Raw genomic sequence first — 14,456 nt, 5'->3', positions numbered from 1 at the left:
ACCACAGACTCCAGACCTTAACCTCATTGAGAATCTTTGGGATGTGCTGGAGAAGACTTTGAGCAGTGGTCAGAATCTACCATCATCAATGCAAGATCTTGCTGAAAAATGTATTCAATACTGGATTGAAATAAATATTTTGACACTGTAGAAGCTTATCGAAACAATGCCACAGCTAATGTATAAAAATTAAGAGACCACTTAAAAATGATCAGTTTCTCTGATTTATATATTTATATATTAAGTATATGTTTGAGTATAAAATATTATCATTATATATATAATATTGTGGCGTCTGTGTGTGTGTGTGTGTGTGTGTGTGTGTGTGTGTGTGCCAGCTTTTAGTGTGCCTGTGGGGGCGGGTCATGGTAATCCGGGGCCAGCGGGGCATTATGGGGGTATGTTTTGGGTGGGTTAAGGGGACCTACCATCTCTGTGCTGGATAGCTGGGTTGGTGGCCTCAGGGCTGTTTGTGCTGTGGTAGCAGTGGGGTTTCGCTCTCCTAGCCTTATTAAAGGCTATAAGTGAGTGGCAAGCCTGTTAATAAAGAGCTGTTGAGTACTTGCAATGAGTCTCACGAGTCCTCCTTCCACTTCCACGCCACAATATATGTATATATAAGGTTTATCATTTTCAGGGAAAAAGTGTAATAAAGGCTGTGTTTTGCACTTCTGGCCACCGTGCACCGTGTATTTTATCTCATAAAAATTACAACAGATTTTTAAATACAGTGAATGGGAAACACCAGTAGCTCTTGCCCTGGCTTTTAAAGGGTTACTGCTGCAGCACAGGAGCGCGCGCTCATGTGCTTGCGTTTGATTGGCTGTTGGAAGGCCGGGCGCGCGCCGGGTTCACTCGCGCGGCGCAGTTAATCAGCAGCGAGGAATGGCAGAGCTGCACACCAGGGTACACACACATATATATACACACACACTCTCGCTCACATACACACCCACATATAGGCTACTACTACACACGCGCGCACCAGCGGCGGCAGCAGCAGCACCTTTACTGGGAGAATTCATCCAACAGCAGCAGCAGCAGCAGTCTATCAATAAACACAGCGTTGTACAGCCCGTCTTTAGCGGCTTTAGATTAAAGGAAAACACATTTGTGGAGCTCGAGCCCACTACCTACACTATAGCAGCAGCAGCAACAGCAGCAGAGCAACACCGCGAGCAGACCGAGGAGAGAGAGCAGAGCAGAGCAGAGCAGAGCAGGAGAAACACCTAAACACCAGCAGCAGCAGCAGCACATCATCACTACTGCTACTACAGCTGATCCAGGCGAGCCCAATACGTCATCCTTATTCATTCGGACTTTTCCTCGCGCCCAGGCACATAACTACTTATCTAACCTCAGTTTATAGCCTGTCCTGTGTGTCTCATCTCCACACAGTAGCCTGCACTTACTTTTAATTAGCTTTTTAATAACTTTTAACTGCTTTTAACGGGTTTATTTAACGATAGCGAGCTTTTGCTGGAGTTGCTAGTTTGTTGCGACGCTAACTTTTTAACGGTTTTATTTAGCTCGTTAGCGTAACTAAGCAACAACAAAAAATAAATTAAATAAAAGTTCTTCCACTTCTGCCACATTAGCTATTTATGTTTATATGTATTTATTTGTGTTGGACACTGACAGGTAAAAGGTAGATTAGAAAGTTGAACAATAACCTAGAAGCTTCCACGCTTCCGACGCTTTCTGATGCCTCTCATACCTAAGTTAGCTTATATGATTGTGTTTTATTAGCTAAGCAAAATAAAAGTCATATGTGCATATACGCTTCACACTTTATTTTTTAATTTCTGTCGTTCTCACTTTTTTAAAAAAAATTTTTAAGTAAAGTTAGTTAACCTAACATTAACTAACCTATGTTTTGTGAGGTTAGGTGACTTAGGTTAGCTAGTTAATTATGGCTAAATAACCGATATAACCGTGTTTACACACACAGACAGAGAGAGAGAGACGAACCGGTTTAAATCTTAAAGTTTTAAGTTTTAGGAGGTTTAACTCGCGCGCGCACCAGCCGTTTTGAAAAAAGTAAAGTTGAAGAAAAGCAAAAGAAAAGAAAAGCAACAGAAGCAGCATCATCATCATCATCAGCAGCTCGCCTTCATCCTCCTCTCTCCCAGCACTGACCCCCCGCTCAGCATCCCCACTCGTGCTCGTAGCATGGCCGGTGAGCTGGTTGTGAGCGTCACTGATGGGATTGTGTTGTGACTCGCTGTGCCGGACTGCACGCGCTTCTCTCTTACTCACACACGGACTCGGCTCGCGCTCCACTCCCTCGCGCGGGGATGATCAGGATCTTCCCGGATTTCAGCGTTCAGGTGACGGCGGCGGCAGGTGGCGCGGCCGGGGGGATGCCGGCTGCCTCGGCTGTGGGGAGAGTCCCCGGCGCAGCTAACGGCAACCCGCAGAACGTCCAGGGCTTGGCCACGTACCAACAAAGGTATGTTCACCAAACAACTAGATAAACTAGAAATATATTTTTGTGTGTGTTCATTCTCTTTCATCTGCATTAAATCTTAACAAAGCTATTTAATCTCATTTTAAATTTTTCCAACACTTTAACACTGTCAGAACATGGTGTAGGCTACTGTTTGGCAAGCTTTTTTTTTTTTTTTGTACATTTTGATTTTCTCTGTCACTAGTATATAATATGTATATGGATAGGGGTCCCCTTTACGCTTTCATCACTAATTTCTAATACACTTTGTAATAGATATTACCTAAACCCATTCATTTAAACTACTGCTCAGCCCAGTAGTTATTTATTCTTTTTTATCTCTATTCACTCAGAAGAAGCTTTAGATTACCTGGTGATCTCATAATTAAAGCATATATCAGTCTGTATTGCCCACTGTTGGCTTTATTTGATAAAAGGTAATTGGCCATGCAAAACTGCCAAGTTATTTGCAGCATATTTCTTCTACCAGACCGTAAAAGGAAAGTGGTCAGATGACCTCAGTTAGTTAAATGTGTGAATAGAGTCACATTACTAAAATGTGCCATTGAATTTCCATACAAAAAATCCTCTGCTTACTTTCACAAAGGTCACACATTAGAGCTCCCAGTGTATTTAGTACATTTCACCATCCTACCAATAGCACTAAAGTTTAATCTCTTATAATTGAATATAATCTAATTTATACTCATCTGCATGATTTACTGAATTTTACACATTTAACACTAAAATAAAGAAATTGAAGTCCAAGTCTACGGCCTAAAGAGGTTTTCACAAATAACACATGAATCACATTAACCACTAAATCACTGTACAAAAAAAAACATGACTTACTTAGGTTTACACACTTAACACTAAAATTAAGACATGTCTTAAATCTAGTGTTTAAAAAAAGGTTTCCACGAATAACCATATCAATCATATCAAATAAACCACTAAATTACTGTACAAAATATAGAATGCTGAACTCTGAAGAAGTCGGTGTAGAGTCAGTGTACTGATGTACTCAGCGTAGGTCGGCTATAGATGGGTTGGTACCAATTCCCAAATTTTAAGAAAGTTTTTTTTTTACTATTAAAGCTATAAAAATACATTCTAACCCTAAAAAGGAGAACATGCGCAGGCTGTATGTATTGTGCAGGTAAAACTTTTAAAAAGCTATCTTCATACAATCTATCAGCGGCAGCTGCTGACCTTGACGGGTCACAGGCTATAACACACAGTTCTGAGCTAATTAGAGAAAGGACATTACACCACTCAGAGAAGAAGAGACATTTTACACACTTTCTTTAATACGGAGAACCTGAACACAACAATCCACAGTTCTCAATAGAACAGGTTTTCATTAAAACTTTATGGTAACAACAATGAGTCCCTAAATGGGCCTAATGGAAGAGCTTTCTGAAGCTGTCTGTTACTTTTCTATGTTCAATTGCTCACAGGAATCCTTAGAATCTCTTCTAAAAGTGTTGATCAAGTCTGTGACTTAATGAGAAGCAACTCTTCATTTTATTGCTTTTAAAGGATTTTTATTTGCATATTATTTAATAAAGCAATGTCAAGTGGTGCTTGTATTTTGATAGTTTGTTTGACCACAATTTAGAGCCACAATTAATCCATCACCACTCTTAGAACTACATACAGCTTGTCCCAGTGCATTTTTAAAACGTATTAGAAATACAATGCACTTAAACAGTCTACAATTTAGCGCACATTTTAAGAATCCCGCGTTTTAACAACAACCTGTATTCGGGTTAAAAGAATACACGCACACACGCTCTAATAACACAGACCGCTGTTTCCAGCTGCAACTGAGTGGCGTTGTTGCGCCGGCGGGAGCGAACATGATGAGTCCGTGCAGCAGCAGCGCGAGCGGCGCAGGGCGGCGCAGGGCCACGCAGAGCGGCGCGCAGGGCGTAGGGGCTCGAGCAGCGCGGGGCAGCGGCGAGCCGTGACGGGGCCCCGGGTTCCCCCCACCCCCTGCCCCTACCTCCAAACCCCTATCCAGCGCGGACGCGGCGAGAAGCGTCCCCGGGCTCGCGCTCTCCTCCCTCGGCATGCGCGCCGCGCTGTTCTCGCCGCGTCTTTTTCCGCCCCCCTTTTCCTTCTTCTTCTCCCGGCTCGTCCTCGGCAGCGGAGCCGCCATGGCGCTGCCTGAACGCTGCTAGCACCGCCAGCACGCCGTCGCTTCTGCTGCTGCTGCCGCGAGCGAACGACAACAAATCTGAAGCGAGGGGGAAAAAAGAAAAAGAGGGGAAAAAGTAAGAAATCAAATAATCGCAGGAAGATGGCGCCCACCAAGCCTAGCGTTCAGGAAGACCCTTCGCGGAGAGAACGGTAAACGCTCGGTTTGTTCTGTACGCGAGAGCGGCTTCATTAGCTGGATGCTGTTGCTGCTGTTTTTAAGGTGGTGGTAGAGGTGGAGGTGCTGGTAAATGTAGAGGGATTGAGATGTCAGAAGTTTCCACGTTTCCACGCGAGCGAGCGTGTACACATGTGTTTTGGAGGTTGGCACCGAGGCGGTGTGGCCAACTAACAGGTCCGTGCAGGAATCGGTGCGCTCGCTCTTTCCGTGTCTTTCTGTCTGTCTGACAGCTCCGGCGGCTGCGGGGTCTCGGGGAAGCTCGAGCGCCTCCGCCGCTGCTGCCGCCGCCTGTCTCGGTGCTCGGCTTCTGCTGCAGCTGCAGCCGCTCGTTGGGAGCGCTAGGCCGGTCTCCTCTCCCTCTCATCACCCGCTCGCAGTGCTCGCTATGCCCGCGTGCTGAAGGAGAAGATGTGAGGAGGGAATTTAGCCTGAAGCGGCGGCGGTCCTCTGCTGATCCCGCTGCTGCTGCTGCTGGGGAGGAAGGAAGGAAAGGAGGGAGGGGGAGTTTGAATGTAGCGCGTGCATGGATCACTCAGGCTGCTTACCGGAGTCGAGCCCCTCAGCCAGGTACCCGTTAACGTTACCGGTACTGTTACCGCCGTCACTCACTTACTCACACACAAACAAACGGGCGCACGAGGTAGAGGGTCTAACAGCGGCCACCGCTCGCTCTCTCAGCCAGCCAACTCTCAGCAATACAGCTTTAAAAAGCAACTGAGCGAAGAATGGGTCTTAGTCCAGTCCTGGGGTCCTGGCGTGGGAGATTTGGGGGGCTTGTCCTACAGCAAGCCTGCTGTCTTATATGCATGTTTGATAATTCAGGTTTGATTTCTATAACTATAATGCCTTTAATGCAGCTCTGTTCTTGTTTTAGTTTCTGTGATTTCTGTGGTTCCAGTTCTTGCTTCTGTTTGCGCTAAAGTGCTCAATAAATTAGCAGAGTATGGGAAAAACTGAACTGAGCTGAACTGTGTTGAACCAACTGCAGGGATGCACCTGTAGCTCATGCATGTATGTACACAGTCTGCCCTTTCCTAACGTAAACAAGGCCTCCTTGTTGAATGCTGGAATATTATATAGCCCTCTTCCAGAGCAGTGTGCTTTGGATAGATGGCCGGCCATATGTGAATTAAAGAGAGCTCAAGCTCTGAAGGATGTCATACATATACGGTTAGATTTCAGTAGTAGCCTACCCACTGAAAGTACCAGCATTCAGTCATAATGTAGGCCCGCAGCTTTGCTGATACTCTTCCCGGCACAGCAGCAGGAAATGTTTATGCTAAGGCAGGCTGCAGAGTAATCTTAGTGGCGGGAGCATATTTGTGTGCCATTCTGAGCATATCACGGAGATAGGAATCTGGAAGATGGAATTAATTTTGAGGGGAGAAACTTCATAGCCTGTGCATGAGTGCTCTCTTTATCACCTGTCTCCTATTGGCATTCAGAGGGGCTAAATCGCACTCTGCGATTCACTGTGTGGCTCCTCCTGAGAGCTGAACCGAATAGCGCTCAGCCTGAAATTCTGATTGAAGGTGTGGGAGTCTGTATTTAATGTAATACCTCTTAATAGCATGTGTGTGTTTGCCAGCAAAAAGCAGCACTGCTGCACTGGCTGCTGGATGTGAGGGGTTGTGTTCCTGGGCTAAGCAACTCCAGAGGAGTAGGAGGAGAATTTGCGGAGAGAGAAATGGCTTGGCATGAGTTCATACACAACAGTAACCACAAAGTTGGCTTTGTGTCTTAGAAAAGCACCCCCCTCCCCTCGCCTGGGGGGAAACAAAAGTGCTAAATTGTCCCATTTCCTTTTCTATTAGCCCAGTGAAGTTAAAGAAGAAAATGAAAGGATCTGGAAGTGATGTTATGGTGCACAAGCTTAATGTGTGAATTCTCTGACCAGTTAGATGTTAACAGTTACAAATTTTACCATTAATTTAAATTAAGTTGTAAATTATTATATTTGAAACCAGATGCAAGACATATTTATGAATATACAGTATATCATCGTATCAAAGTATTTTGTGTGAGGCTTTATATTACATTTTTCCATGTGTATGTAATGCATTAATGCATATTTCAGATTTTACACTTACAATGCAATTGTTTCTCTTATATGAAAGCACAAAATGATGCAGTGATTGCAGTGATGCTTTTAGATCCTTGCTTCACACCTGTTAAAAGGCGACAATTGCAATTGCACACTTTATCCCCATGTCATTTAAAAAGAAGATGATTAGGCCATTACATTTTGTGACATTAGAATGTCACAAAACATTAGAAGATGTTTGTTTATTTGTAACAAAGCAGCAACATCCTCTGCCTTCTATAGAGCTAGACTGGCAAGACTATGCAGCACCACTGAACAAAGGATGCGCAGTTCCACACAGCGATTGGACAACGGAGAAACACAGTATGGATTGGAAGCGAGTATGCCATTCTGATACGTATTTATCACAATTAAGAGGGATTTCCAGTCCCCATCTGTGACTGTTTGTGTGGCGTGTGGTGCGGTGATTACGGCGGCTCTCTCCCCTCCACCCGCTGCCGCCGCTCTGAAGGTCAGTGTAGAGAGGCAGACATAAAGAAGACGCATCCCGCAAAGGTAATAGTGCAGGCACAGCGCATGCTGCACTACTGCACATTGCCTCACATTGTGAGCCGCTTTATCGCAGCCTTTGTGATGCACACACCACTCCATCAGGCGGGGGATTTTTCATTCTGTCGAAGCTTTGGTTTTCATGTGGAGCTGGACCCCTTTATGTTTGTATCAGTGGTATCAGTGGTGGGAAAATCAGCCTGTATTAGCACTGGGAGAAGCCAGAATGCAGTCTAAAGAAATGCACCTGTGAATAGAATAACTCAACTTAGAAATTTGGCTGTTGATCTTATGTTCTCTTGTTTTAAAGAAAATAGAACCTGCTGTGTACTGGCAATGTTTTTTTCTGTGCAGCCAAATAAAACACCTTTGTATTTTATTTTAGTGGGACTACTAGCTGGACTTCAGTGAGACAGCTAAACTTGTTGAGAAGATGATTGTGGAGTGTATTGCATCACTTCTTATGATTATTATTATTATTTTTGTAAAAAAAAAAAACTCCTGTTGCTGGCTGGATTGTACTGCCTGTCCTTAAATACATGTAAAAATATCGTAGAGGCAACTCATACTTTTTTTTTTCTCGTAATCCTTCACAAGAGGTCAAAGATTGGCTTGTTTAGATTTTGTTCTGATTTAGGCTCAGCTAAAAAAACAAGCTCTTCTCTATGCATATAATGTCCACAGTAGATGTGAGACCTTCATTTAGCATCTGGCTCCAAAGACAGATGTTCTGCCCGCTGACACCCATCTGCTTTTTTCGTTTAGGCGTGCAGCTTCTCATCCAGTTCTAGCAGTAAACGCTGCCCTTTAGCTGCCTCCCCTTGCCTCCTGCTGCCACGCTCCTGCTCCACAGCCCCCCATGCCTTGGCTTCTTCTCCAGCTTTTGGTTCTGACAACTCCAGAGGCTGCTGTGAAACACACAGTGGCAGCTCGCTGGCAGGCGAGGAGCAGATAAGCCTTGTGTTTGAACCTGGGGATGAAACACATAAAATGTAGGGTTGAATTGTATGAGTTCGGCGGTACACATATTTAGCTAGTTTACAGCGTGCAAAAACAAAGATATTTGGTTGGGAATTTTTCAGAGATTCCTCCTAGCTTATTGTAAGTAGCATTGGGATTTTTGGTACTTTCTTCCCATTTTGAGCACTTACTGAACCTGCACTTTTGTCTCTCACAATTAATCAGCCATGTCAGACTAATGGCTGTGGATTGGCAGTCCTATAATATGGCCCTGCAAAATGACATTAATAGCTGTAAGCACAAATGATTTTAATACCCCTGATGCTGGGTGATTATTAATAAATGTAAGATGTTTTAATGTATTGATTTTATTGAGTACATGAGCAGTTTAAAATGGCTAAAATGTGTAGTTTTTATTTGTATATTTTTCAGTACTGTGTGAGGTGAGAGACAGACGTGCAGGTTCAGTAAGTGCTCCAAACATTTTGGAGCATGTCAAAATAGGAAGAAAGTACCAAAAATCCCAAATCTACTTACAATAAGCTAGGGGAAAACTCTGAAAAATTCCCAACCAAATATCTTTGTTTTTGCACCCTGTAAACTAGCTAAATATGTGTACCGCCATATATATATATTAAAAGGATGCAATGCTAAAATCCATCAATTTCAGTCTAGACTAACCTCAACGTCATCACTACCTTATCATGCTGCAATCTGACCATATACACCTGCACAGGCCTCTCCGGCGATCTGAAGGTTCCGCGTGTGAAATTGCAATTGATTATTCCGGTTAGGCAGAGCAGGCGGTAGGACATGGCCCGATTAACTCCCCACAGACCGCCCTCATACCTCCCAATGACACCCGCTGCACAAGTTGTATAAATGGATTGAGTGGTGCATATGCATGGTAGCCCACCTGTCACTTTAATAACCAAATGTCACAGCAGTGATTTGGCTGGAAATGGAGGTAAGCCAGCTTCAACCTCATGTTGCAGAGGAGCTGCAGCACGCCGAGGTATTTTCTGTAAAGCATTCCTTAAGCATGGCGTCATCTGAAGAAGGCCACCCGTGCTTGGCTTTATTTGCTGGCTTTGTGCTGGCATTTTCCCATGCTTAAAGCAGGGTCTGCTTTCCAAAACCGCTCTACAGGGAGCTGTGTTCAACTCCTACCATGTGTTTTAGCACTGCGTCAGTGCAGCCTTGCTCAAGCCAAACAGGACTATTGACAACACAGTCTGCTGTCCACAGAATGACATGTGTGACTCGTAATTGGCAGAGTGTTAGTGTTTCTTTCATGTAATAAAGTCTAAAATTCACTCCCATTCCTGACAAATGGGGCTTTTCTCCTGGGGCATTTGCAGCAGGCTGTGGGAAAGGTCATATTGCTATTGATATGTCAGAATAGCCAGAAGCAAAGAAGTAAACACACTCACAAACTTTGGAGTATATTCTCAGATTTTTCTTCCCATTTAAGATATTTCAAGCAAATCTTTGCTTTAAACTGGTTACAGTTTACTCTAGCATTTAACAACCATTTTTATGAGCTGCCAACTGTAGATAGACTCTAGTTATAAATAGTAGATAAACTCTTTGTTTTAGTGGTTATTTGTACCCTGTCAATGTTCTGTCATCATATAGAAATGTTCACATAGCTCACCTTGGAATCCCACTTTAGACCACTGTCATATATAGCCAGCGTTTATTTGAAACTGTACATTCAGTGATGTAAGACATTGTAAGTTTGAGAAGGCTGTAAATGTAGTCTAAGCACTCTCAATGAAAAGTAGGTATTACCAGATAATTCCTTTCTAACAGTATATAAATCGGGAATGTTTTATTTATTGTATATAACAACAGCTGAAAGCTACAAACAGCCTCTTTCATTGCCTCTTAAAGATTTACAGACTGAGCTTAGGAGCTCACGTTTGGAAGATTAGTTTGGCAGGAGTGGTAGAAATACAGATTTGTCCATAAACGGCCAATCCCTGTTTACAAGATAACAATCTTTTCCAGCTCTTCAAGAGCTCTCCTTCAGCTCTCAGGCAGCACTCGAAGATGAAATAAAAACATATAGTAAACTTTTTCAACTGAATAGAAAACAACTTTCTAGAGAGTGTACTTGAAATAGTCAAGGTTCTATTTGTTTCAGAGTTTTTTTTTGCTGTTATTTCATGGCTGTGCGGCTCTCTTCTTTTTAATTCCTTTCATCTCTTTGTAGCCCCTTGTGTTTGAAAGTGTAGGTCAATAAGGATGGGCACATTGTGAATTTCATGATCTGTGTAGTGGAACAAATTGAAAGCAAAGCCTATATCAATCACACTGAAGGCAGGGTTAATTGTTCCTGCTTCACAAGAACAGTGGACAGATAAAGCAGTAATGAAGCACTTATGTTTCCAATGTGCACACTCGTCAGAATGGAATGATAGAAAACACAGAGAATGTTTATCCATTAGATAATTATGACAGAGCAAAACCAAGAGTAAAGTCTGTTTGATGGGAGTCTATAATTTGTCTGTATCTGTTATTTCATCTTTGCGTCTGGAGTGTAAGGTTTGGTTTGCTGTTTATGATTTTAGATCATAGTTCTTGGTGTTATTATATTTATTCCAGATTCTAATGCTTATGAATAAGGATGCTTATGAATGTTGATTGCAACAAGGCAGCAGAAGCACCCCGCATAGATAAGCTGCCTCTAGCATTCAACAGACTAAATAGAAGAGATCCTCATTCCTGACTTTAGTGAGCTTTCTTAAGACATGAGGCCCTCCTAAAGGGCATTGTTCCCCCTGACTTGTAGTTGTTGAATCCATTAATTTTCACAAAAAGCTTGTATTGGCAGTTCGTGTGTATTTGCATATTTATCTCAAGGCTTAGCCTTCTGCTCTTGAGAAATTGTAAATTGCAGAATTTTAAAAGAAAATGCATTTTTTGCACACACACATACACACGCACACACATATATACACATATGCATACACAAACGTACGCTAACGCACATACACACAGACCCACGCACACACACAGTTTTACACATATATTTTATATATATATATATATATATATATATAAATATATATATATGTGTGTATGTAGTATTTAGTTAATTGAAGTCTGAAGTCCATGACAGCTATCACAACACAGTGGGTAATTCTGAGAATTAATGAGAATGATAATGCTTAAAAGACTGTTCCAGAGTTTGCCCAAACTCATTAACTAAATCTCTCATTTAAATACATCCTAAAGACTTTCAAATAGAAAAAAAAACACATTATTGCTATATAAGCATTAACCCGATTTAAAAGTGCTGAAGTGCAGAATATTCTGGAAGACTGAAGTTGATCAGTTCGTATTCAAGCCTGCCGTCCTCTTCTAAATTTAGGTCCTCTGTCATAATACTCATAGATAAACTCAATGAAATGGCAATGGAAAACAATCCTGTGTCTCTGGAATGAATTATACATTTTTATAAATGTTAATTTGAATTAATTTGGGGTTTTCGTCTACTCTACTTGTGATGGACCAATATGATGGTGTACATTAACAAACATTCATTTTCCTATTTGTGAATATATGTGGCTGTTTTCAGAACATTTAGCACCAGTATCATTTTAATAGACTGAATTATATTATACATAACTGATGGTCAAGTGACTTATTATAGTGTTTCTGATTTATGAATGAATATTTCAGTCAAATCAGTGTTCTTCTTCTATTTGTGCATTCACATATTATTTGCTAAAAATAAAAAATCGTACCATTTTATAGGATTTCAAACAATTCTTAAAGACAACCCTAAATAATAAAAAAACTAATAATAGTATTAATTACTTATTATATAACAATTGTTACAGCGTGCCATATGATATTTATATATATATATATATATATATATTAGACTGACTTGGAGTAAGCTGGCTCATACAGCTCTGTAGAATGTTAAGTTGTGTTAAAAGCTCCTATTTGATGCTGGATGAGGAGAAGCTGATTAATAAACTTATTAGTTAATAAATAACTTAGTCTCAGTTAAATGTTGCTGTACTTAAACGTCTTTAATATAAACAACTGGTTCCATTCATTGCTTTGTTGTGAGGCAGGGGAGGGGTGGCATGTTGTCTGGTGTGTGTCTGGTATGTGCGACAGCGTTTGCCGTGCCTTTAAGACAAGATAAATGAGCTCTGTTCTGATTGACTGCCTTGTACTGTAGAATATTCAAACACTCAGAGCTGAAGCAATTCTGACAACTGCAGTATAAATGCTGTGGATAAACTATTCTAGGGTAAATAGAAGGTATGCCCATGACATCAAAATGGGGGGAGTCACTGTGGTTACACCCACTGAGGCAAAAAGACGGACTGAGTGGCAGCATTAACGTTCGGTGTGAATGCTTTGAAAAGTTGAGAGCTATCTTTGTACAAATCAGAGAAAGCTAAAAAAGTGAGAAGCAAATGGACCACTTTAATTCACAGAACCAACTGGAGGCTCCAACACATGTAGCTTTTATGGTTTGCTTAGTGCATTGGTTCTCAGTTCTGTTCCTGGAGTCTCAGTGTCCAGCAGTTTATAGAGTTTATAGTAATTAAAGCACAACAGATCCAGCTAATGAACTAACTGATGCGCCCTTGCTGAGGTAAACTGTGTAAATTTGATGTGTTACAGGAGGAACTCCAAAGCAGGATTCAGATCTACTGGCTTTATTATTTCCTTGACTTTGAAATTAGTCGAGGAATTGGTTTTGAGCCCAACTGCTTTCTGTTCAGTCATATTAACGCTTGTTTTAGGGCTGTTTCCCCTAAAAACACAGTCATGTTATAGAATGTTTTGCCTCTCAGTCTATCCAAGGGGGTGTGCTCCATGTGGAAACTTTAACAAATCATGAATAATATTTAAATTGTCCACAGAGAGTTGGGGAGTCTTGGGGATCATCAAGATGTTTTCTGATAAAATTGAGACAAGCCTTAATGTTCTTTTTGTTCAGCAGTGGTTTTCAACTGACCATGCAGGCCAGTTTCTTTCTTATGTTGGAGTCAAGGAAAGTGAGGCCTGCAGTTCTTTGGATGTTGTTGTGGGGTCTTTTGTGACCTCAATGGATGAGCCGTCGCTGTACTCTTAGGGTAATTGTGGTCGGCTGGCCACTCCTGGGAAGGTTCACCACTGTTTCACTGTTCTGGCCTACCCCAGCCGGCATCGGGCGGTAGGCAGTATACACCCTGGACAGGCCGCCAGTGCATCGCTGGTTCTTCATAAACCTTTGTATAATAGAGGCCCTTTAATGATAAATGCATCTCCTTGCAGTTTGTTTGACTGGAAAGAGCATTTGTTGGCATTATAATCAAACAATCGAACAAAACTCCACAGTAAGACCTGAATGAGACCTGAATGAGTTGAAGCTGCTCATCGATCATTCAGACCTATGATGTAATATGTCAAGAAAATAAGAAAACAGGAGTTGGTTATATACAAGCCTTTTATAAAGTAGCTTGAAGAAATAGACAAGGATTCTGTGTGTTCTATTTCCACAACAGGTTAGTTCAGCATGGTTCTTCTTGTATGTTTTTTTCCCAATATTATAAAGTCTCTTGACATGAGATCTCCAAAAACCTTTCAGAAGGATGTGATGGAACCTGTATTGACACTGCAGGTAGCTGTGTTCACTCTCTCTGGTCTTTGGCAGGGAGAGACAGGACCTATGCCAGCCCTGTCATCCTGCTTGTGCTGATGATATGTTGGAGTGCTGCTGCTGTCATCTTATGTGAGCTTTTCTGCAGCTTCATATAGTCCCTGTTAGCTCAGGTTAACCCCCCCTTCCACCTTTATCGCCACCTTATGACTGCACAAAATAGAGTTTAACTTATCATATCTAATTCACCCCTTCTCCCTGTAACATACCAGCAGCAATTACAGCTCAGGCTGCCTTTCTGCTCCCGGGAAGTCTCCATACAGTCTTTAGCCTGTGCTGTACTTCAGTGATCTACAGCCTCAAGGTGTGGCCAGGAAAAATCACTCAGGCGCTCCCAAGCTGTGTATATTGCTGCCGCAGCGATGATGACTGCTGTGGATATTATAGATCCAGT

The 14,456-nt window shown here is 42.1% G+C and overlaps 1 protein-coding gene across 4 annotated transcripts in view; it reads left to right on the top strand.

Moving 5' to 3' along the window:
- Positions 1-880: 880 nt before the first annotated feature.
- The window catches only part of LOC103033325 (neuronal PAS domain-containing protein 3), a 281,074-nt gene continuing 267,498 nt past the window's right edge, over positions 881-14,456 (top strand). For 2 of the 4 annotated variants that reach the window (XM_049463946.1, XM_007253775.4), the window contains exon 1: positions 881-2,452. In XM_049463946.1, coding sequence (XP_049319903.1) covers positions 2,298-2,452 — 155 coding nt within the window. In that variant the 5' untranslated portion in view covers positions 881-2,297. Of the gene's footprint in view, positions 2,453-4,519; positions 4,805-14,456 lie in introns of those variants that run through there. The other 2 variants (XM_049463948.1, XM_049463947.1) reach the window with 1 other exon arrangement.

This window comes from Astyanax mexicanus, chromosome 14, assembly GCF_023375975.1.
Source record: "Astyanax mexicanus isolate ESR-SI-001 chromosome 14, AstMex3_surface, whole genome shotgun sequence".
Classification (NCBI taxonomy): Eukaryota; Metazoa; Chordata; class Actinopteri; order Characiformes; family Acestrorhamphidae; genus Astyanax; species Astyanax mexicanus.
This window is presented reverse-complemented; position numbering and strand designations above follow the sequence as displayed.